Raw genomic sequence first — 23,129 nt, forward strand, 5'->3', positions numbered from 1 at the left:
CAATATTTTGGGTGGCTTAATGGGCTGAGAAATTCCCATGCTACAGTATCCCCTCAGCACAGCAGAGAGTCCAAAATATAACCAAAGTATACACATGCTGTGTGTCAAACTGTGAAATGGGCCACTGTGACATCAAAGCCATGATGTGGAAGTTTTGCCATGGGCAATGAAACAAACAGAAAAAAGGGCCTCTTCTCCAGCTACCCAGGATGCCAGTTCTCTCATTATCCAGTTTGATAAACTGAAGCTGAAACCCTACTAGTCAATCTTGGCTCCTGTTCCATAGTTTAGGTAATGAATGCAATTATTGAAGCAGAAGACTAAACAAGCTACGGCACTGCCATAGTGAACTGTCTGGGATCAATACTCAGGTCTGGGTAACCTTGCCTTCATGCAGGAGGGCCAGATCTTAAAGATTATTTAGGCACCTAAATCATACTGATTTTCATGAGGATTAAGGACCTAATGTCAGTCTGTGTTTTCATCCTTTCTGCCTATTTGGATTATTTATTCTGTATAAACCATTTGTTTGTTTGTATTTATTTTAGATGAGCGAACGCAGGCTCGCCATATGATTACTCTATTAGGGCCCTCAACTTTGTCAGGGTATCTTGGCATTACAGTAACACTAATGAAGAAAGCAATTAGACATTCTTACTTCAACATCCTTTCATTGGTCTCTTCATCCACCTCATTTGAATTCGAGGAGACAACTCCAAAAGAGCCCAGAGGCTGGCGTGTGATGGGGAAGGCAGCCTGCTTTGCAGAGAAGCCGACCATAGCAGGGGTCTCTTTGAGCACAGAAGAAAAGGGAAGACACGTGGCTGTGCAAGAGACGGACAGGTTGACCACATCAACAGCCTTTCTGCTTTCCAGGGCTACTCCCTCTGTCGTCGCTGAATGAAATCCGGTGCCGTTAGCTACAAGTTTATGCTCTTGGCTGTTGGGTTCTTGAGGATGTTCAGCCTGGTAGGATCCTGCAGCAGGGTCTGATGAGGCAGGTGAGTCATTGAGCTCAATTTCTTGCAACCCCTGCATTTCTGCATACACTGCCGGGCTCTCGTCAGCAAGAGAGCTACCACACTCTCCTTGCATTGAGCCAAATTCGGTTGAGGTCTCTGAAGGAGCTGGAACAGGATAGCAAAAATCTGGTACCAGCTTTATGCTTTGTGAGAAACTCTCCTCTCCTGAAATTCTGCTATTTGAGTAAAAGTCTTGTTGTGTTTTTAAACTGTCCGCCTTAAGTTTATCCTTTGGATCCTCGATGCATGCATCAAACTTACCTATATTTTTGTCCAAGTAATTACAAGCCCTTGGTGTTTTTAAGTTGCACTCACCATTGCTCTCCACTGACTGGCATTCGGAGATGTTATCTCTGAGCTGCTTTGCACAAATGGGTGGTTTTGCACTTCCCAAACTACAGAAAGTCTCTGGAAAATCTTCCTTCTCCTCCTCCCCTTGTAACTCAATGTTACTGCTACCATGTTCGACAGAGGGTTTGGGATGTCCTCGTGGTTCCAGTTGTCCTCTTCCAGTGGTGATCTGACACCCAGGAAAGTCTACGACTAATTGCTCATCCTCACCATCTGTTTCCAAACAACTTTTTAAGTTTCTTCCTGAATCTCTTGAGGATACTTCACCGTGTTTGGATATATCCACTTCCTCTGCAGGCTCTTCTGGGCTACTGATCTGAGGAGCTGAGACAGATTTGGTCAGCTTGGTTAGCTCTACTTCCCTCTCATCTTCCTCAAAGGGCAAAGAGCTAATGGATGTGAGCGATGCTTGGATCCCACTGGGCAAACTAGTATTGCTTTCAGTGTGGCCACCCTCCAGGGAATTTCGGTGGATGGCGTGCCTCCGTATCAAGTGGTGCAGGATCTCTCGATCGCTGGGCAGCTCCAGTGCCCGGCTACGAGCATCGGACCACGCCACCGAACTTGGTTCACTTTCAATGCCTGAATCGGATATTATAGAGGAGGATCTTTTTATAACCCCTGACATCACGGTAAATTCTTCACACTCCTCACCTCGTTGCTCCTTTGTGAACAATTTCACTTCAAAGCTGTGCGCGGGCAAAGTTTTCACAACAGGGAGCAGAGCCTTGGTGTCTGGATCTCCTGCTTTTTCAAGACTGGTTAATTCATTCAGCGCGAGCTCAGATGAGGTGAGATTATTCTCAGATTGACTAGATTCATCTGTCTTATGTATTTCAGTCCTGTCTTCCAAAACATCAGTTCCACATGCTCCACACTCATACTGAGCACTGACAATTAACATGGGCTCACTTTTGTGGGAATCCTTATTGCTAGGTTTCATATCTTTACAGACAACATCGGCCACAAGTCTATTGTCTTTTAATAAAACTTCCTCGGATGTTTTAAAGTCTTCTGATGTGCATTCTGTATTGCCTGGCTCCGAGTCAGAAGTAGTTTCCTTACTTAAAACAAAAAGACTTTCAGGTTTCCTTTGGCCTTCTTTGTTCACTATACATACCTGAGATGTGGAGTGCTGGTTTAAACCTTTAGCTGTATAATCAGCACCTTCAGTGCCACTGTACATGCAAGAGGGATTCCCATTTATCCTGTCTGTGTGTATTATCAGAGTACCTTTCCCAAAGTCTCCTTTCATTACTGCAGCAGCATCATTTGATGTAAAATCTTCGTTGTTACCTATTGCATCCATTTGGGTATTTGCAGGAACCTCAAAATCTGGGAAAACTTCCAAATTCTGATCTGAAAGAAAGAAAAAAAAAGAAGTGCTACTTCCAAGAACGCAACAGAATACCCCACCATGATGTGGAACTTTGAAAAGTGATTGTAAGGCCTAAAAAAGTATGTATATTTATATTATAGAAGTTATGCATACATTAGAGGCATATTACACAAATGCCAGAGTGCATTTAACTAGAATTATACTCACTAAACTATAAAAATATAATTTCCTGGGTATAATTGTATCTAAACTGCTAGTTTCTCCATCATAGGTAAGGGAAACAGAGCTGACAATTCTTTGTACTCCTGCTGCCACACGACATTGTTCATAGTACATCTCTTATCTCTTGCTTGTGCTTCAATTTCATATCCAGTTTAATAGTTTAAAAATTTGTAATGAGTACTGTTAAAATTTATGCAGTTGGATAACTCTGGAAGAGAGCAAATTTTGGACCACAGGTCATATTTATTAGACTATGGTCACCTATAATATTAAATAAATATTGTTTCCTTGCTTTTTAATAGTTGGGTAAAAAGAAAAAGGGAGCCAAGGACCATGAGGTTTTAGTAAAAATCTGCAGAACTAAATATTTTTTTAATTAAAAGTTTGATTTGGATACACAAGGGAAAATATTTTTTTTTGAAAGCAATGCTGCCTTTCAGGGACAGTGTTGGACTTTATGCTGAAATTGTGGGGTTTTGTTCTGAGATTTCTTACCACTAGATGTCACACTGGGGATGAAATTCATAGTGCTGTTTTTCCTTTAAATTTGTACTGGAACAAAAATCCAAAAGATTTTGTTTTCTTCCAAGATTTTGCCTCCAGCTCTTGTAATTTAACAGCTTACTTTGAAGATGAAAAATACGAAGATACAGGAAATACTCTAGTTTGCTACTAGGGAAAACAGAAGAATTCAACTATATCATGTAGTGGATCACACACTGATCCAAGCCAGAGTCAGACCAAGGGCTGTGAAATTGCTTACCTTGAGCTGGGGAAGGGAACCTCCCACAGCTCAAGCTGTCTCATGAAGCTGCACCTTGTGGTGTTTCACTCACCTTTGCAAGGCATATCCATGTACCTATCTTCAAAGATAACTGGGAGCGTGTTCCAGTCCCCGTCTATGTCGAGGCATTCTGCCGGAAGCGGGGGCATGCTGGTGAAATACTCCGAGTTACGAATTTCCGTCAAAATCTGTCCATGACTTTGGATCCTGGCAGCAAAGTACAAAAGAAATGGGAGTGTTTGAGTAGTTACTGTGCTGTTTCTCCATCACTCCTGCCAGCCCCACAGCAAAGCTGGATGTGTAGGCAGAAGACAGAGGCAATGTGCTTGAAAGGAAGGGACAGTAATGTTTGATGAGAGGGTTCCCAGCGCTCCTAGGAGGTCTCCCATCCATCAGATACCTACAACTTGCACACTCCCTCACTGCAAAACCTCTGTCTTTTTCAGAAATTGCTCCAGTTGCTCCTACCACAAGCTCCTGTTAGCTACCATAACTCATTGCTCTCCTCCCAGAGGTCACTGGATCCCTCAAGTAACTTTCCAGTCAGAAAAGAGGTCCACCACTCCGGCTGTGGCAGGGGTTTCAAAACCCAGAGGCAGGAAACAATAATCAAAAATTTGCTTGAGCAGTATAGGGAGGAATGAGGCCAAGAAGGACACGTGTCAGGCCCTCTATCTCACTTATAGCATTCCTCAGAGCACTGCAGTATCCCACGTACGTATGCATCTGGAAGAGCTAAGATACATCAATTCAGGTACTGCCTGTTGACAGAACTAGAATGGCTCTCTGTTTCTGTCTCTTGGGTGATGCAAATTGCCACCTGGCTTTCATCAGGGAATGTGATGTTAAGCTGGCACATGGCTATAGGTTTGGCTATAATAAATAAAATAACTTTTACTTCTGATGAGCTTTCCTATGTAAGCATCTTCCCCAAAAAATGAGGAAAATGTCCAAGTTTGTTTATTTGTGTTGCCTCTTTGATGAATTAGTCTGTTTATCCTAAGGAATAAAGAGGAAGGCAACACGCTTTTCAGAGCTGGTTAGCTGAAAGTAATTCTGCTCAGGTCCCATAGGACAGCACAATGGCAATATTTCAGATCATCATTGGCAGAAGGCAGGTAATCACCACGTGGCAGTTAACTGGAAGAGACACACTTTATACATTATGAAGCAAAACTCAAACAGCAGCTCTGTAATTCAATTGGTCTGTCCTCATGCCAGCATGGAAGATTCCTACGTTCAGACACAAATATCAGCTTCGACTTCAGAAATTAATAGTTGCTGTCTGTTACCTGCAGGCCAGTTATTTTTTCCTCAAAGATAAGCAAATCATCGGTTGCTAAAACGTGACTCAGACAGGAGTCACAACCAGCTAACTGCCCATTATTGCCTACAGCAACACCTGGGAGTTTGGACTTAACTCCTAGCACCGTAATAGGTTCTCACTGACTTATTAATTAATAGCATCAGTGTTTTACTAAAGACAGCATGCAAAAATAATAAATTAAACTTGCTTCGAGACCAATCTCTGGCACAAAAGATGAAACATTGATATAGATAGCTGTGGAAAAATTATTTTTTTCTGTAAAATATTGGGAGGCTATGTCACTTACTAAAGCCTCCTGCCCTGTGTGATACCCAGCCTATTGAAAACGGTGTGTCTTCTGTCTAAATAGTCAAATGCTGCCAGGCATGCACATGTGTGGCCTCACACAGAACTCACAACAGTGTTACAGGATGCAAAGAAAGGCAAGAAGGAAGAAAGAACTTGGAGGGGGAAAACTGTCAGTGTCTGAAGTGGTTGCACAGCACCTGGCAGGCTGAGAGCTGGAGACATCGTGAACCTGATTAATACTCCCTACCACCACCCCCAACATTAATAACACTCTGGCAGCCAAGACTCTGTTTTTCCAACTACATCATCTAGCAAAATCAAGAAAAAAACATGATTCTGCCACGACGCCAGTGTAGACCAAATTTACTACATGGACCAACTTTTATAGTTTGTAAACAATTTTACTTTTTTTTTTTTACTCAGTCTCCTTGCTAATCACTGAGGAAAAATTATGTTTATCTGTAGGAAATGGGCTAGTTCTATGGTTGCCTGGAGAAATAAAAGCACTGCATGCAATTAGGCTCCACCCTGGGCAGGGTTATGTTTGCTTGAATGGGGTCATAAGTGTCTGTGCCCTCACCCCAGGATCCTGACACGGGGTTTTCCTCGTACATAGCTCACTCAAAACCTGACACAGGAGGACTAAGTGAGCACAGCTGGGCCCCTGCGGCCATGGTGCTGCTCTAATTTGGCAGAACGAGGTAGCCTTGTACAACACATCCACTAATGAAGTCATGGCCCTTTCCACCAACACTGAATAAGCCCTAATAGCCCTAGTGACAGCTCTGAGAAAGTAATTTTCTGCTTTGCACTAGGTCAGAAGCAGATGTCTCACTTAAGCCTCATCATCATGACAGGACCTGATGTCACGGCCTTTAAGCCCCTTCTGAAAGATGGGTTTCCATGCTGGTAATGCTGTGGTCCCCACATGGTGACAGGCTGTTTCACTGCACACGACAGTCCTTTATTATTCATAAATTCAAAGCTGAGCATCTTTCTTTGAACTCTGCATTCAGGGGTCAGGTCCTGAGTATCATCCATATGCTTGGGATTATTGGCTAAAACTGAAGGCAGGATTTGCCCTGGTCTAGCTTTAAAACTGACTCCTCATACTGCCCATCTTGGCTCCAAGCAAGAAGTGTCAAGTAGAGGGAAATACTTACCTTGCCAATTTTTTATAGCATATTTTTATGAATGCAGCCCAGTACAACTTTTGTATTCATGGATTATTTTGCACTCTTGATTAATTATTAGCCCTGAGTTCACATCACTTCTACAGCTCTTCCAGCTAATATGGTTGTATTCCCCATTCCCATCTTCAACTGTGGCATCTAATGAACGTTCACAACTTTGCATTGGATGTTTAATCTCCTCGCTGCATCTAAATATTCTTTCTGCTACAGAAAGTAGGGCTGGGCTAAACACCAAAAGAAATCCATGACTGCCTACCCTCAAAAATGTATATTAGGGATGGTAAAAAGCAAATTTTTAAATGTTAAGCTTTTGTTGCTTGTCAGCAGTTATTTCCCATTAAAAGTGAGAGTACGGGATGTGGTACAGTGAGTTTAGGAACTTAATTGAAGAAGGACATCAAAAATTATTTCTGCCTGCCCCAAGGCTGGTGGTGTTAGTAGAGATATGCTCTGAAGAAAAATGCACCCAAATGCAACTGAGATGAGAGGTGGGGAACAGGATCTCCTGCATCATATGCCTACAGTATAGGAATCTTGAAAATAACAATCCCTGGGGCCTGATCAGAGTCACTTTTAACACTGATTTCAATGGTTTTCCACAGAACCAGTGACTTCTCTCAAACTAAATTCCTCCATACGCAGCAGAAAAGACCTCAGTCTTGACTGTAAAATGTTTTAAACTACATTTTCAGTTGTTCCAGTGACGGAAAGGGCAGTGGGTTACTTACAGGCCCTCCTGGAATGTGAGCACAGCGAGCTTCTGGTGCTCAGTGTAGAAGAAGGCTTCTGAGAATCTTCTCACCTGAGGTAGAAACACACAAGTTAAACCTAAGACCTGCTGAAAGGTGCCAAGGACAATCAAGCTAATAACAGAGCAGTGACTGTCAGGCCCAGATTCCTTAGTGGTGTGCTCTGTCTGCTTTGCACCATTCTGGTGACAGAAAGAAACAAAGAGCGAGCTCAATTCTGCTTTACTCTCCCAGTCCCACACAAAGCAGCTCATGTCGTGGTGTATTTTGCTGGGAGGTAAGAAATGTCCCTTGACAGTAAATCAAAATTTGCTTATGTGCATCATCTGACCACTTTTCTGAAACTCCCCATTTTCCCCTGTAAGCTTAAAATTGGGAAGCTTCCTTCCTTTCCCACCATGCAAATCATATGGCAGCAGTGGAGTGAGTTACTAAATTAGAACAATTCATAATTGATCATCTCTTCTATGGGAACATCCACAGCAATTCCAAGAGAGTAAGGGGTGCCTTATACACCAGGCCAGAGGAGAATAAGCCCCATTATGGTAGAAACACATCTGCCCATGTCATGGTACTTACAAATGAGAGCTCTTCAAAACTCTTCATGGACATTAGATCTGTTCAGCATTGGATAATCAATTACAAAGAGCCACAGATCTGAAGTGGCTGGCAGAGCACAGAGTGTGAAATAAGCTATAAAAAATTCAGTGCTGCTATCTGCCCTGGAATAAGCTTTGAGTTTCAATGAATCAAGAGTAATATCCAATCAAATGTACTAAGCTGTTAAACTGCAGCCCATACATTACTAATAATATTTGTAAAAGTGACCTCTGTCACAGTGTCAGAAAATGGTAGCGAAAAGCATATGTCATAGCATCTCCCTAAATCCCAGCTGTGCTTCAGCAAACGACCTTTCTAAAAAAGGCCTAGCATCCCTTCAAAAAGATTGCATTTTAATAGTAAGTCTTTTCATCTGGGGCTCTCAAACTGGTTTCCAAAGGTGGGAAAGTATCATTGCACACGGGTTATATGAGGAGGAACTGAAGCACATGCAGGTATGCAATTTGCCAAAGATCAAGCAGGCAGTCGGTGTCAATTGAGGCTGGAACCACAGGCTCAGATTCACCTTGCAGGGAGCTGGGAGCCTACAGAGCTGGTTCCTTTCCCTGAAAGCCAAAATAACCAGGGGAATCTCAGCATCAGTCACCTCTTCCTGAATTCTATGTCTCCTTTTTGCAAACTCAACCATGTTCTTCGGGAGAGCAACCAGAACACTTTTCTTGTTACTCTGGAGAGTAACTGGACCTCCACTGACTTTGACAGGAACCAGAACATAAGCTGAGATGTCAATATCTACACTGTAGATGCCTAAAGCTAAGCAAGGTGAATCCTACCCTTTTCTTTAACGATTAGATCAGACTATGAGTTCAGCTCAGGTGATGTGCTGATGTCTGGTCAATAACCAAAAACATCCTAATGGAAGACACGGCACTTTCTGAACTAATCAGATAAGCAGATCTGACAAATTTAGCTCCAAAGACAAGTGCTTTTGTGCCTTCTTTATTATTGACCACAATACAAGAAACAATTTCCACATGAACAATGTTAATATTTTGTTGTGTGCACTTCACTAGGAGAAAGGCAAGAACTAGCTATATGTATATATATATATGATATAGTGAAGAGAACAAATCTATATTTCTCATGGTAGTTTTGTAAAAGAAGTTTAGATACATTTTCTTCTGGTTATTTATCATTGTGATGCTTGTGCTTTTCAAAACAAATGTTTATGATTTATGGATATCTAGCACATACAAGCTACCTCTTCCCACCCACCTCCTCTTCCATGTCAGATTCTGGTGTTCAAAGTGCACTCATTTTACATAGGATCCCAGCTCCCATAAAAACAATGGCCTTCATCTCAGAAATGGAAATCTGTAATTTCAAATTTCAAACCTCTTCTTCACCTCTTGTCCTGCTCACCCTATCTCCAGTAAATACTCATATGGGCAGATTAGTATTGGAAATATATACCCAGATAAATCATTAATATCTATCAGGAGGTTGCCATTACTGAATTTGCTTTTAACTTCTCAACATTACCCTTAGCATGTGATGTTCCTGAGTCAGATAAGCTGTGACTTCTGGATGGAGAGTTGCCACCTCCAGGAACTGGGTCCACAGGGCCAGAAGGTGGGAGCAAAGCCAGGCAAGATCCTTGCTTATCTGTTCTGCTATCTTCTCCGGATTGCTCAGAAGCTGGAGGAGAGAAAGGACATTTTGAGATCAAGACAGTGTCATGAAGGAAAATCAGTTCGTAAATCAGATTAAATCCTTTTAGGAACAACAACAACAAAATTTCCTCTTGATTTAGAATTACTGTTAAAGTTATGCTTTATTTTACCTCAAATAAAGCTGGTGAGACTTTTGCTTTTACTCTTTAAAAGCCACATATTTTAGCACAAAGTGTCTCAGTCACACAATTGCAGAGCAAGGAGTGGGAACAGCCTCAACTTTTGCGGACACTTTACTGCAGATGTAGTAACTGGGAAAAAAAATCAAAGAAAGCAGGGTCCAAATTATCCACCAGATGGTGCTGGATGCTCTGAAATAATAAACCATGGCCCGTTGTCTCCTTTCTGGTAGCATAAGCCTTCTCAGCCATGTCACACTGGGATACCAGATGGGCGATTAGGAGGGGTGGGGGGACGAACAACAAACCCCAAATGAAAACACTGTGTCCTCAACATGATGAAAACAGACATCCCAGAATCTGCTGTTGCTTCTCTCCCACAATTGGAGATGCTGGGGCCCTCCCTGCCCCCCAGCTCTGGGCTAAAATTCTGCTTTAAAGCTCTGCAGCTCAAGAAGTGCATGTCAGCAGCAAAGTCTCTACTTATCAATCTCCCCAGTTTCACAATTTCTTTAACAAGAGACAGACATTGCATTTTACCTCCATGTTTTGGTACAAAGAGCACAGAACTGAACCTTCATCTACTCCTAGAGTCCTTACATGCTTCCATGAGACAGGTAATACTACCAGAAATATTCCAGAAAAGATACCAGAGGAATCACTTATCAGTTCTTGGCCGGTTTGTTTGTTTTGATTTGGTTCATTTTGTTTTTGCTTTTTTTTTTTTTGTTAGGGCTGTAGTCCAGCTAAAAGCCTGCTTATTTTTCACATTTTATTATGCAGGTAGTTTCCAGATCGGTGACAGTGCAAACTAAGACATGATTAAAAGCAAATTGTGTGAGAGAGACAGAAACAGAGAAATTGTGTGCGTGGACAACACAGATACTGTCAAAGAGTTTACACTGTTTGGATGGTATTTGTTTTTAACAACTTGTAAAAAATGGCACAAGCTCCAGTATCCATTCTGGTACTGGAAAAATCAGAGATAAAAAGTCCTTCCCAAACATTTCTCTTTGCAGAGGCAGGGCACTACTTTATTTACTGCGTTCAATTTTATATGCTGTATGTCAATTTAATTTTTTTTTTTTTATTTATTTACAGAATCATAGAATGATATGGGGTTGGAAGGGGCTTCTGGAGATCATCTAGTCCAACCCCCCAAGCCCTGACTCATTTAGTCAGTAAGCTGCCTCTTACACCATAAACTGAAAGCACAGTCTTCAAAGAAGACGCATTATTAACGCAATACCAGGAATAGGTGTATGATGGCTATTTTTCTAGTTTATTGGTTCTTAACCTTTTGAACATATTAGAAAGGAAGCCAGGAAGGCAAGAAGACAGGAAGGAAGGACGGCAGGAAGGAAGGCAGGAAAAGACAATGCCTACTTTAATTGTGAGACCCTTCCTGCACTGCCACACACAGGACAAGAGCTGGGCAGCGCCAGCGACACGGGTCATATCCCAGGGACTCAGCTCCTCAGAGCAAACCCCAGCAATTAAAATGATCATCAACTATGATTCTGGCTACTCCACTCACCTACCTGCCGCTGGGCTGTGACTGACTGTGACTGCCCCTTTCAAGCCCCACTCAGGTAAGCCTGGCTTTAACAATACCGTCACATAAAACAAACTGAGAGGGTTTTTTGAGGAGTTATTTGTTGCCAAATCAATCACAATTACAAAAATACTTCCCTCCCACTTTCTCCTGCATTGAGTATCTGCTGTGTTCTTGGGCTGAATACAAAGCTACGGCAGGTTAAACTCGCTTTGTTTTCTTCTTTTGTTTATATTTAATTTTAAAAATGGACCTGGTTCTGGCAACGCAGTCGTAATGGGAGACTGCGCCCACAGGCTTCTCTTGGTATGGTTTTTAATAGCATTTTCTTCCTTTAGAAATAACTGGTTTTCCTATGTTCTGCTGAAAAGAAATGGCTTCAGTTTACATAGTCCTAGAGGCAAAATGCAGGGAGAACATTGCCACCACTAATCTGTACACCATAGAGAGGTAGATGTGACTTCAGCAGTTACTCTGCAGGGATGGTCGATGCGGAGCCTGTGCCCCACCAGTACCATACAAGAACTCAGCATTTATGTCTTGAGATTGTCTGCAAATTCACTGTCTTTATCATCAAATTATGCATAGATGGATCAAACCTATCCTCCCAGGGTGCTAAGACAAAAAGTTTTCATGGTGTACAGGAAAAATGAAGTTTTTATAACAGCTGAGCAGCTGTTCTAGTTGTTGTGTTCACCTGTCGTTACGCTGTTCCCAGCAGCTACCAAACGACAGTCAAAGCACTGAGGCTTTATTAACATTGTCATGGAAAACAAGTCAATAAGGTTTTGGGGAGAAGAAGAATTGGACAGGAATTAGAAAATACAGAGAAATTAATGCTGGCATTTTCTGATGCATGCCAAGCCAATTTGGACTTTCCCAGACAAATAGAAAATTAATCCAAAGGAAACATACGTAGATTGTATGGTGTGGCCTCCTGTACCCTTACAGCATTTAAATCCAGTAGAGTTGAGCCCAGTAAATTATATTTTCTCTAAATCGAATTTATATTAAATCAGATTTCTTGCAAAATATCTAGGTTATGACTTTAAATTTAAAAATTTGCTATCTCAAATATTTTTCACCTATGGCCGACAAAAATTAGCCCACCATTCCTAACTGGAGTGTGAGTGTGCTTCCAGCTTGGTTTGGCTTCAGCTTCTCTCTGTTAATTGTTATTTTGTAATTCTTCCTTATGTTGTCACTCCTGCTAATAAACTGAGCAAATCAAATCTATTAAATCTCTGATTATAAAGCATTTTCCCCAGTGATCAGCTGACGCTTGCATTTTTTCCTGGTACCATTGATGACTTGTTTGCATATCACTTGAAATAAACACGGCAGAAGCGAGTTCAAGAGAGTAGTTCAGTTGCTTCTGTGCCAAAATCGCTTTTTTCTTCCCATGAGCCTCCCTACACATTTGGGTGCTTTTATTGGAAAAGATGTGGTTGTACAACCTACCAAAGGACCTTTCCTCCTCCTTGCTTAAAACCTACCCCCAAACCATTTTTGCTACTCAGGGCTAAGCTGCCCTGCTCAGGGTTAAAGCAACCCAGCTGGTGACTTGTTAAAAGTGACAGAAACATCTTGTAAGTGACTAATCAAAATCATGTGAAATTGTTGGTGGAAGAGAAACATTCAACAAACTTTTTATTGGCACCAAATTTCCCTTTCTCCCCGCTCTGATGTGTGACTGGGCTGTCTCATTGCACTCGAAAAATGGACTTGAAAAACGTGTGGGCAGATTCTGTTGAAGAAAATACCTGCAGCTCCGTACACAGCTGAGATAACGTCTCCTCCACAGATAGCTCCTCTAGGGAAAAAAAACCACAAAGACAGACATCAGGTTTGAGAACAATAAACATGAAATGTTAATGATCTGCTGTTTATTCATGTGAGAAAGAGATCATTTTATATTCTTCCCTGACAGACAAGTTTCTGTTTGGATGGGGGCACTCCACAACCCACCTTGTACTGGTGCAGGTACAACTTCTGCTCGTTTAACCTGGACCACTAAACCTGTAGAAGTTCTGGAATGGTGTCAGGACAAAGACAACAGAATGTAGCTTTTCTTTTACTAGAAGTTTATGTATTAGCTTTTGATATTTATGGCCAAATCCAGAACTGGAGTCCCACCAGCCTCCGTGCTGCCTTGTGCACTGTGTAGGACCTCTCCTTTCCTACAGCAAAGCAGTCGTGCTTTGAGGTAGTCCTGAGAGAATCCAGCACAGGAACACTCCACTTTAAATGCACCACAGACTATAAGGCAAAAGAGGACATAAATCAACTCTCCAGCTTTGGCAGCTTGATTTTCCAACGCGGAACTTTCTAATAGTATCCGTAAAGAAACAAAGAAGAACAACCAAGAGGTCACTCCCCTCTCCAATCCCCAAATGACTCTTCTTAAATAATACTAAAGAATGGAAAATGACAGATGGAGATGGGTAGTGCCTTGAAACGACCCATCCTCAGCTGATCAAATTTGGGAAACAATCATTCCCACTTTTAATGTCTAAACAAGGCTATTGTTTTTTTAATATGCTACTGAGGGAGGTAAAAAAAAAACCAGACTTAAGAAAGTCTGCAGAGATTTATAGTCTTGGATTTATCTTAACTATCTTTAGAAACCTATGACGAGATTAATCTGACCAATAAAGATGTTTACAACTGAATGAGTCATGTACATTCTCCCCCTGGTCAGTGGAGAAAAATGAGTGAATACAAGGTGCAGTTCATGCCATCCCAAGGCAGAAAGCACTACTTGTCAGATAACATATTTTATTGTCCTAAATGGGCCTGTTTCTTCCCAATGATTGTAAGGAGACAGATACAAAAATTTACTTCATATTTATCATACTGGGTGAATCTTACACCCCATGATTTTGCTAAGCTTTGCAACAGGCATCAGAAGATCAGCCTTAAAACTAAATCTTCAGAAGATTTTCAGACTGAATAAAATGATGCAAATAGCACTTTGCTCAAGAGGCTAAAAAGGGTATTTGAATTTAGCAAATTTGCATGCGTTACAACAAGTACATTTGCAAATTAAGTGCCTGCTTCAGTACCAGTAGTCATTTGAAAACCAAGCTAATTGTATTTAGAAAGCCCATATGTGCTCTGGTGTAGTTCGAGTTATGGTCAACCAAGCATACATAACTCTGCCATCTCCCAACCTATAACCTGTGCAGGTGAGACACAATTCATCTATTATATCTGCCTGATAACCAGGATGCCTGAAGCATGAGTTTGGCTGCATGTTGGATTCTGTCCAAGAGCTCATAAATTGCAAATAAAAACGCTGTAATTTATTTCTTTTCTTGTAGCTGGACTGAATAACACAGTATGTGCTCTTACCACCCTAGGAGTTTTAGGTTATCTTGAAGGGAAATAGATGCTGGGGAGCAAGACATGAAGTGGAAAATAGGAGCTATAAAGCCCATAAGTCTGTAAAGTACAATGTATTATGTTTGATAGTTCTTGTATACAAGCATTACGCAGTGAAACTGGAAAATGGTTTTTACTCCCTTTTTAAATCTGCTGGCCAATGCAATCAACTCTCCTAATATAATTATCTCTGCAACATAACAAACAGATAACTTCAAAACCTGTACTCAGAAATACAAAGACAGAGAAACACAGATGTGAAATCATGAGCCACATTCCCTGAATTCAAAGAAACAGGTGGGAGAGCAGGAATTAGTCAGGGATGCGCCTCATTTTCACAGGAGCTCCTGCTGTCATTACAAACATGACTAAACACAAATTACAGAGCTCTTTCACGCAAACCCAGCCAGCCAGCACTTGCACATTGAACCCAACAGGCCTGACCAGCCAAAAAAAGCTTATGCCAAAACCAGAAAATCTATTAAACAATCGCATTAGGAAGAAAAACAGAATCAATTTTAAAAGCAAGTTGTAATTATGCAATTGGCAGGGAAGAAATACATTGCAAATTGTAAATGAGGGAATATGTTTCAAAAACACTCATATCACCTTTCAGATTCTTCTTTTCAGTTTTTAAAAATATGTTAGAGTCTTCCCCAGATCTCATGGCAATTCAGAACTGAAGTTGAAGTCTTCAAAAAGTGTCTGAGACCAAAAATCACCGAAAGGCAAGTGTTTTGAGAAATTTATCAAAACATTTCACCCCTCTACACAACAGGCCACCTTCAGTTCCTAAAAAAGGATGTACATAAACTGAGAAGGCATTTAACAGTGCACCAAAAAAACCCACTAATCAGAAAACTGGGATAAACATCCTCTAAAATCTATGAAAAGCCCAAGAATTTTGGGACTAAAATGTGTATTCAAAATGCAGCGTTTTACAATCTTCAGTGATTTTAAATGTCAGTTCACCTACCCAACTTCAGCTGTGGTAAATCAGGAATCTCCTTCATTATGAGGGTGTAGTACACGTGAAGTCCTCTTTGAGCATTCAAGAGCAGAAGGCAGAGGTCCTTATGCCATTTGTACGCGTGCTGCATGCAGTTTTCAGATGGGACGTAAAAGCTGCCCTGTGCAACAAAAGATCAAGAAAATGAAATACAGAGATTAAAATTCATGGTCTCCGTTTGTCCTAAAGGTTTCCACAAAAATCCAGTTGTGGGCAGCCTTTCATTTCTAATCAAGCAGATGGCAACAAAGCGAGATTCTAAGCACCCCTACCTCCTAGCTACCTAACCAGCTACATGTGTAACCATAATACTACCTCATTTTACATTTATATTTTGCCCAAACCACACCGAAACTATTAGCCCCCAGCAAACAGTGTCACATGTACAAAGACCCTCAGTTCAAACAACCCAAGAGAGAAGCCCAGCTCTGTCCTTCACACTCGTCCCACTGTGGAGTCAATGTCTCCCCACAACATAGGTACTGCTGTGCAAAAACACATCATCTCTGGTACAGCAGGAGGGGTGGAGAGGACTACAAGGATGGCTACATTCACTTTCCTTTTTCCTCTTATCCCCTTCTGCAAAGGTTGTAACTTGATGGCATAGGGGTATGCTTTGTTATGAGTATTAGTGAAAAAAATGCGTATCAACTAATTTGAGCCACTCTGTACCATAGGATCAATGTCTGGATTAGTGTATCTCTTGTGGGAGGAGATGTAATTAGGCAGATCACAACATGTTTAATACAAAAGTTTCCCAAAAAACACATTTACACTTAGAACATAAGGTGAGTTTGCATTAGGGTGCTGTAAATCAAAAGTTTTCACTTCTGTCAAAAGACACCTCTTGTATAAATTACTCATATTTGAAATTTCTACTGCTTAGATTGAAAATGAAACAATTTATTAATCTGTGGTTTTGTGCCCAGAATTTCATGGAGAGTTGGAAGGAGTAGTATGAAAACTATCAATAACAGCTCATATTTCTGTGGTTTCTGTACACATCTTACTTTTTATCCAACGATGCAGTAGAAAAGTGTGCGAGCACTTGCAATGAGCAGTTATATCTGGTGGTTGTTCCCTCAGACAGGAGTAAATTATCTGTACTGCAGGAGGAGAAAGGGTTATAAAAACAGAGCAGTGAGAAAACCACCAAAGTGCTCTGTCCTTGAACTCTATGAAACAATTAAACAGAGAATATGTCTAGATCTCCTTTTTACAGCATACGGGCTGCACAAAGGCACCAGGACAGGACTCTCACTGTTGCATGACTATGGAGAAAATGAACAATCAGCACTACTGATCACTGATGGGGTAAGAATACAATTCCTGCACACCAACTAGGTTCTGACAGACCTTTTGGACCCTGACAGTCCCAACAGCTATGCATCTCCAGAAGCAATAGTAAAGACTCACCAACCACGCACCAGCGTCCCTCCTGTGTTGTTAGAATCATAGAATTGCCTTGGTTGGAAAGGACCTTTCAGATCATCTAGTCCAACCATCCACCTAACACTGACAAAAACCATTACTAAACCATATCTCTAAGCACTACTGTGTCTACCCGTCCTTTAAATACCTCCACGGATGGTGACACAACCACATTCCTGGGCAGCCTGTTCCAATGCTTAATAAACCTTCAGTGTGAAAGTTTTTCCTAATATCTAATTGGTCCCTCCCCTGGCGCAACTTGAGGTCATTTCCTCTTGTCCTATCGCCTGTCACTTGGGAGAAGAGACCGACCCCCACCTCTCTACACCCTCCTTTCAGATAGTTGCAGAGAGCCATAAGGTTTCCCCTCAGCCTCCCATTTCTCCAGGCTGAAGGACCCCAGGTCCCTCAGCTGCTCCTCATAAAACTCCCCAGACCCCTCACCGGCTTTGTTTTTCCTTTGACTTTCTTAAAGCCTACATTTCATGCCTCTCAGCTGGAGCTGGGATGTTTTTCTAAGCTTTCTCATGCAAATCTTCAAGATGTTAACTAGCATTCTGTGGTAGATACAAAGGGAACTGCTCCTCTTGACCCACAAGATGATGATGATGATAATTGAGGGAGGTGGTTGTTCTTGGAAGGTTTCAAAACCTCCAGCCTCAGCATGAATCTATTTTACTCTCACCATGGAATATAGAAAAAAAGGAGCATAAAGCAATGCTGCTGGAAACAATAGAAAATGGGAAGTGGATTGATATACAATGTCATGAAAAAATGTCCTCTTTTATAATCCGTTGCTGAATTTTTTTAGGCAAAAATTACTCTGGCATTTAAATGCTACAATGACAAGCAGAAGAAAAAATGTGAGATAATTTCACAGTTCATATCAATACTATAATGTGGCATTGTTGTGCAAGACTACACTTTAATAGGTCTATTTTCAGCCTTTCTTGGCATACATTACTGTTTAAAACTAAAAATAAGAAGTAATAGCGAAATGCAACTGCAAGTGCACTCAAAAAATGTGTGAATTGAAGGTTTTGAAAATCTGTTTTAAATTCTTTAGTACTTGCCCGCTTTTCTTATTGCTTTTTCAAATTTGACCTCAGTTGAATTAATGAAAATTCTTAGACACCAGATAGCTCAACTTACCGAAGCACAGGGTTTAGAAGGGTACACTTTGCAAAGATTTACACAGTAGTAGAACACAGAATGGGGAAAGAAACATTATAAAAAACCACATAAAAACCAAACTGGCGCAGTCCAGGCCATGCCACGGATGAGTAAGAGGCCACATCATTAAGCTGAAGGATTTTGATGAAACTGTTAAATGACAACTGACTTTGAAACCCTGTTGCTTAACAGGAACATCCATCCTAATTTGAAAAATCATCTTGTCAAGGTGGAAAGTGAGCGTGATTGGTAGAAAAAAGACACCAAGCTCCAAATCTCTGGTCCCTCAGTGACTTAAAGACATTACTGCTCTCACAGGACCGCTTCTTCTGAAAGTTGTCACACACACAGAGGAGGTAGAGCAGGACACAACAGCAATTATCAAACCCACCTCAGAGACAGTTTAAGCTAATGTGAACTAGGGTCTGAGCATCCTCATCTGCAGGGATTCCAGCAGGACAGGCATCTGTCAGATGATGCCAATACAAACTGCTTCAGCTAAATCAGCTTATCTGTCACCATTCAGTAAGATGAGAAATGTCAAGAAATGTCTTCCTTGGGGATGGCCTGAAGATTGTAAATGTTCCACATTTGTGATTTTAATTGCACCTTCTTCTGTGCATTTATTTAGGTGGTCCCTTACTTCCTAGGTTATAGCCTGAAACAGACACTCAGCCTACAACACTAACAAATCAAGTTCAGTAACAAACACGATACATACTATTTTAAGGAAAAACACTGCTGTAAAACTAGCAGTCAGGAAAACCAGTGGTTTTGACCCGTTAAACAGCTACAAAGTGCTCAGCTCTCCGGGTTTCTCGAATCAGGAGGACAGACATCTTATATCCCAAAGAGTTTACTTCTGGTTAAAACAAAACTCCTATTAAAACCAAAGTTCACACTGAAGCTGACGTTGCCAGCTTGTGCAAAGCATGATGGCTGCCCTGGCCTTGTAATATCCATTGTAAAATTACAAGTTAGCTTCCTTTGTAAAGAACCCCATGACCTTTTGAGTTACTTCCTTTGGACTGTTATTTTAATCTCATTAGTTTGTAGGTAGACAGATTTTTCTATGCTAGCCGTAAAATGCACCTGCATTGATTTCCTTTTCCCAGACCCCCTCCTGTCTGTAAGAGCAGACTGTAACCCCCCTGTAACCCCCTGACTGTATCTCTGGCTTTTGCCTTTTTCTACTTCTGAAAATTTTGGGAGCAAACGAATGCCTGACAAACCTTCATTTCAAGACTTACCACCTAAAGGTATTCTGATAGCAATGATGGATGACAACACAGAAACTAATAGTACTGACACCAGAGAAAAGTATGACTTCTATTGTGCCAACATCATCAGAGACCACATAGATCAAAAAAGCCAAGACATGATGGAAAAAGAGGCAGTCAAGAAAACAATGCAAACAACTGCAAATAATGCTGATAACTGCAGACTCTGCAGTGATTTGCTTAAAGAATTGTTGCTGGGGTGTTTTTTTCCTGTGATGTTTGAAAGAACATCAGCTGTATTGATCCTAGACTATAAAAAAATAAAAAAAAGTTGTCCCATCAGCTGTCAAATGAGATTATTTTCTAGCGCCTATTTGATGAACTCAGCAAAGATTCCTTTCTTGGTTGAGCAAGTTACCAGCAGAGAGGTAGGCATATTACCAGGACTGAACTAGTCCTGTGAGTATTAGACTTGAAAAGATGGAGACAAGGAGGATAATAAGGTTGTACTTTGGCTAATTTCCAATAAAAAATGTATATTTTGTGCTCCCCAAACTAAAAGCGAAGCATCAAATTGAGTGTATTAGACTGAAAGTAAAAGTAAAAGCAAAAGCCTTTTCCTTATCCTTGATCACTATTTTACCACTTCCCATATAATAAAGGACTACCTCCCAAGGGACTTTGTCAACCAGGCTCCTAAATAGGCCAAAGCTTGCCCTTCAGAAGTCCAAGGCACTAATTCTGCTACCCCCCTTCTTACTTCTACGAGAATCAAACCCACTATCATTTCACAATTGCTGTACTCAAGACAGCCTCCAACCATCACATCACCCACAAGTCTTTCTCTGGTCACAAACAACAGGTCCAGCAGGGTGCCTTCTCTAGTCAATTCAGTCACCAACTATCTTACACACACTCCACGAACCTCCTAGATTGTCTCCTCTCTGATATATTGTATTTCCAGCAGATATCTAATAAGTTGAAGTCACACATGAGAACATGGACTAGCAATTGTGAGACTTCTCCCAGCTGCATAGAGAATACTTCATCTGTCTCTTCGTCCTGGTTGAGTGGTCTATCACAGACTCCCACCATGACATCTGCCTTGTTGGCCTTTCCTTGATTCTTACCTGTAAACACTAGACCCTTTCATCACCATTGTCAAGCTCTAGACAGCCAAAACAGTCCTGAACATACAGTGTCACCCCACCACCTGTTTCCTTGCCTAACTCTTCTAAAGAATTTATAGCCATCTATCGCAGCACTCCAGCCGTGTGAATCATCCCACCATGTCTCCCTGATTGTAATTATATCATCGTTTTCCAGCTGCACAATGGCTCCCAGCCCCATCCTGTTTGTTGCCCATGCTGTGTGTACTGGTGTAGATTTACTTCAGTCGGGCTATTGATCCCGCCACCTTCACTAGGGGAGAAGCCCTAATTCCTATGGGACTGTTCTCAAGTACTTCTGTGGTTTCTAATGCATTGACACCACTTAAGTCCTTGCTGCCGCGTGGATCTCCATCCCCTGAGTTCAATTTGATCATGTTCTGCAAAGCTAAATCCCAACACAGGACTACCACTATCCCTTGTCCATCTCTCCTCTAACATCTTCTTCCAGATTTACCCAGCCAAGTGAAATAGCCTACAAAAATCAACAACTCCAAATAAACTCAACATTCTTGACAATATCCCTGCTGAATACATTTAAATAAATCAGCCTTTGAAATGAATAGATGTCCTGTGCAATGGTCTTTTCAGTCAACAGATTTCTCCTATAATTAGAGTGTATTACTTTATAAATGTACTTTTCCTTTATTAGAAGAGAAAGGAAAATTACTTGAGAAAAGCAAACACTGTAATTAAATAAGGTTCATGCCAATTCATTATTCAAATGCAGAGAACAATTTGTGAATATCCAGTTCCAGTGTACTAAATCCATCTAATATCAAAAGGCACCAATTGGATTTTATGCTTTGTAATATACAGTAAGTTGCTTGTATTTGTTTTGTATTAAAGTAATTTCACAAGCTATGTTAACTGTGTGCAATGTTCAACAATAGAGCTAACAGTTGGTAAATTAGACCCTTTATATTTAATCTAATTCAAAACAGCATTTTGTAATTCAGATTCAAATTGCTTGTCAAGAATTTTAAGATCCTAAAAAGCCATTCAAGACTAAATAGACAAGATATGCAATCTCCAGCAGTATTTTGTATGTAGCAGAACGAGCCTAGTTTGCCTACTTCTGGTGAAGATCAAGAGAACTGCTAGAAAGAGAGGAGCAAATCTCAGCATCCCGAGATGAGTGCAGTTTCTGAGAGCACAGTGTCTGTCCATTTGTCTGCATGCCCATGTTGGCCAGCTAATATACAAATTTTGTTCTAGTTTCAAACCCACTGACCAAGGAGATTCTTCATCTTTACTCTGGACAGTGTTTTCTAAGATAGGAGATTTCCTGTTATTTGGTGGTTGGAAAGGAAATTATCATTATGGCTTGAAGTAACACATTAGTGTTTACACCTCGTTATCATTTTTTGAAAGAAGAGGATTGAAAGATAACAATTTCTGGTAATTAGGGATATGACTGAAGCATACAAGCAGATGAATACTCTTTCACATGTGTAGGAACACAAATGACAGAAAGAGATATTTTTATTTTATAATTAAGAAAAAAAGGGCAAAACAGGAAGGGAACCAGGAATTCTATCATGCAGCTTATATTATGCCAGTCATGCTTGCTAATTATTTCAAAAACATTTATATCTGTAAAAGAGTTTGTGAAAAAACCTAGACAACCAACCAAACAATAACCCCCTATTTTATTGGGATTTTTGCATCAGGTAACACTTGCATGGGAACCTCATCTCCTGAGCAGGACTGTGGCTGTCCAGAGGATGATGTAGGTCTCCATTGCAGGGGCCCTTACAGTGACCTTCAGCTAGATCAGGTGAGGCTGCCCCAGCTGGTGTTCTGCTGAATTCCTGTACCAGCCAGGCTGTGGTCCTGCGTGACTCCTCCAGCACATGCATCATCCCATGTTATTGAGTGTCTTAAACTACATATGAAACATTTCATTAATATCTCAACTCTTTATGAAAGACTCTTCTAGAAAGAGCTCTGCAGGAATACTTCTTCCTGACCATCCACAAGAGTCTTATCTGTGTTCACTTTGATCACTTCTGCCTCAGGAACCTCCCATCAGGATCTCTGGGACAGCCAGATTGACCACCCAGGATGTTGGTCACTGTATCAAAGCACATAAGTTGTAATGAGCAGTTTTTCTAGGAATTGCTTGGAGGAATCTCTGGGTCTGATCAAAATTCCCACACAGGAAGATTCTACAGCAATGAGTAAATGCTGCTTCTAATTGTTGCCACCATATCTCAGGTTAACCCATTATCTCATCCATATAGGAGATAAACTGAGGGGTTCCTGGGCCACCAGAGAATTAAGATCTAAGTGCACCAGGTGTCCACACAGTCACAGCCCTAACTTGGTGCTATTCCATAACTGTAACTATAGGACGAACTTGAGCTTCATAATTATAACATATAATTTAAATTTATAGCTTTTGCCACAATGATAAAAGGCTTTATTTTACAGAAGGTGACAAATGCTTTTAGAAGCATAATTTCCAAAAGATTCATATTACTTACATTGCAGTTAA

General features: G+C 40.9%; 1 protein-coding gene across 1 annotated transcript in view; it reads right to left on the minus strand.

Moving 5' to 3' along the window:
* Window positions 1-23,129, minus strand: part of FAM135B (family with sequence similarity 135 member B) — a 182,045-nt gene that overhangs the window by 14,521 nt on the left and 144,395 nt on the right. The window contains exons 8-13 of the mRNA XM_014965629.1: window positions 15,604-15,757; window positions 13,007-13,056; window positions 9,379-9,534; window positions 7,255-7,328; window positions 3,771-3,925; window positions 659-2,732 (exon numbers count right to left, since the gene is read on the minus strand). Coding sequence (XP_014821115.1) covers window positions 659-2,732; window positions 3,771-3,925; window positions 7,255-7,328; window positions 9,379-9,534; window positions 13,007-13,056; window positions 15,604-15,757 — 2,663 coding nt within the window. The remainder of the gene's footprint in view (window positions 1-658; window positions 2,733-3,770; window positions 3,926-7,254; window positions 7,329-9,378; window positions 9,535-13,006; window positions 13,057-15,603; window positions 15,758-23,129) is intronic.

The sequence above is a fragment of the Calidris pugnax genome, unplaced genomic scaffold, assembly GCF_001431845.1.
Source record: "Calidris pugnax isolate Ruff unplaced genomic scaffold, ASM143184v1 scaffold41, whole genome shotgun sequence".
Lineage (NCBI taxonomy): Eukaryota > Metazoa > Chordata > Aves > Charadriiformes > Scolopacidae > Calidris > Calidris pugnax.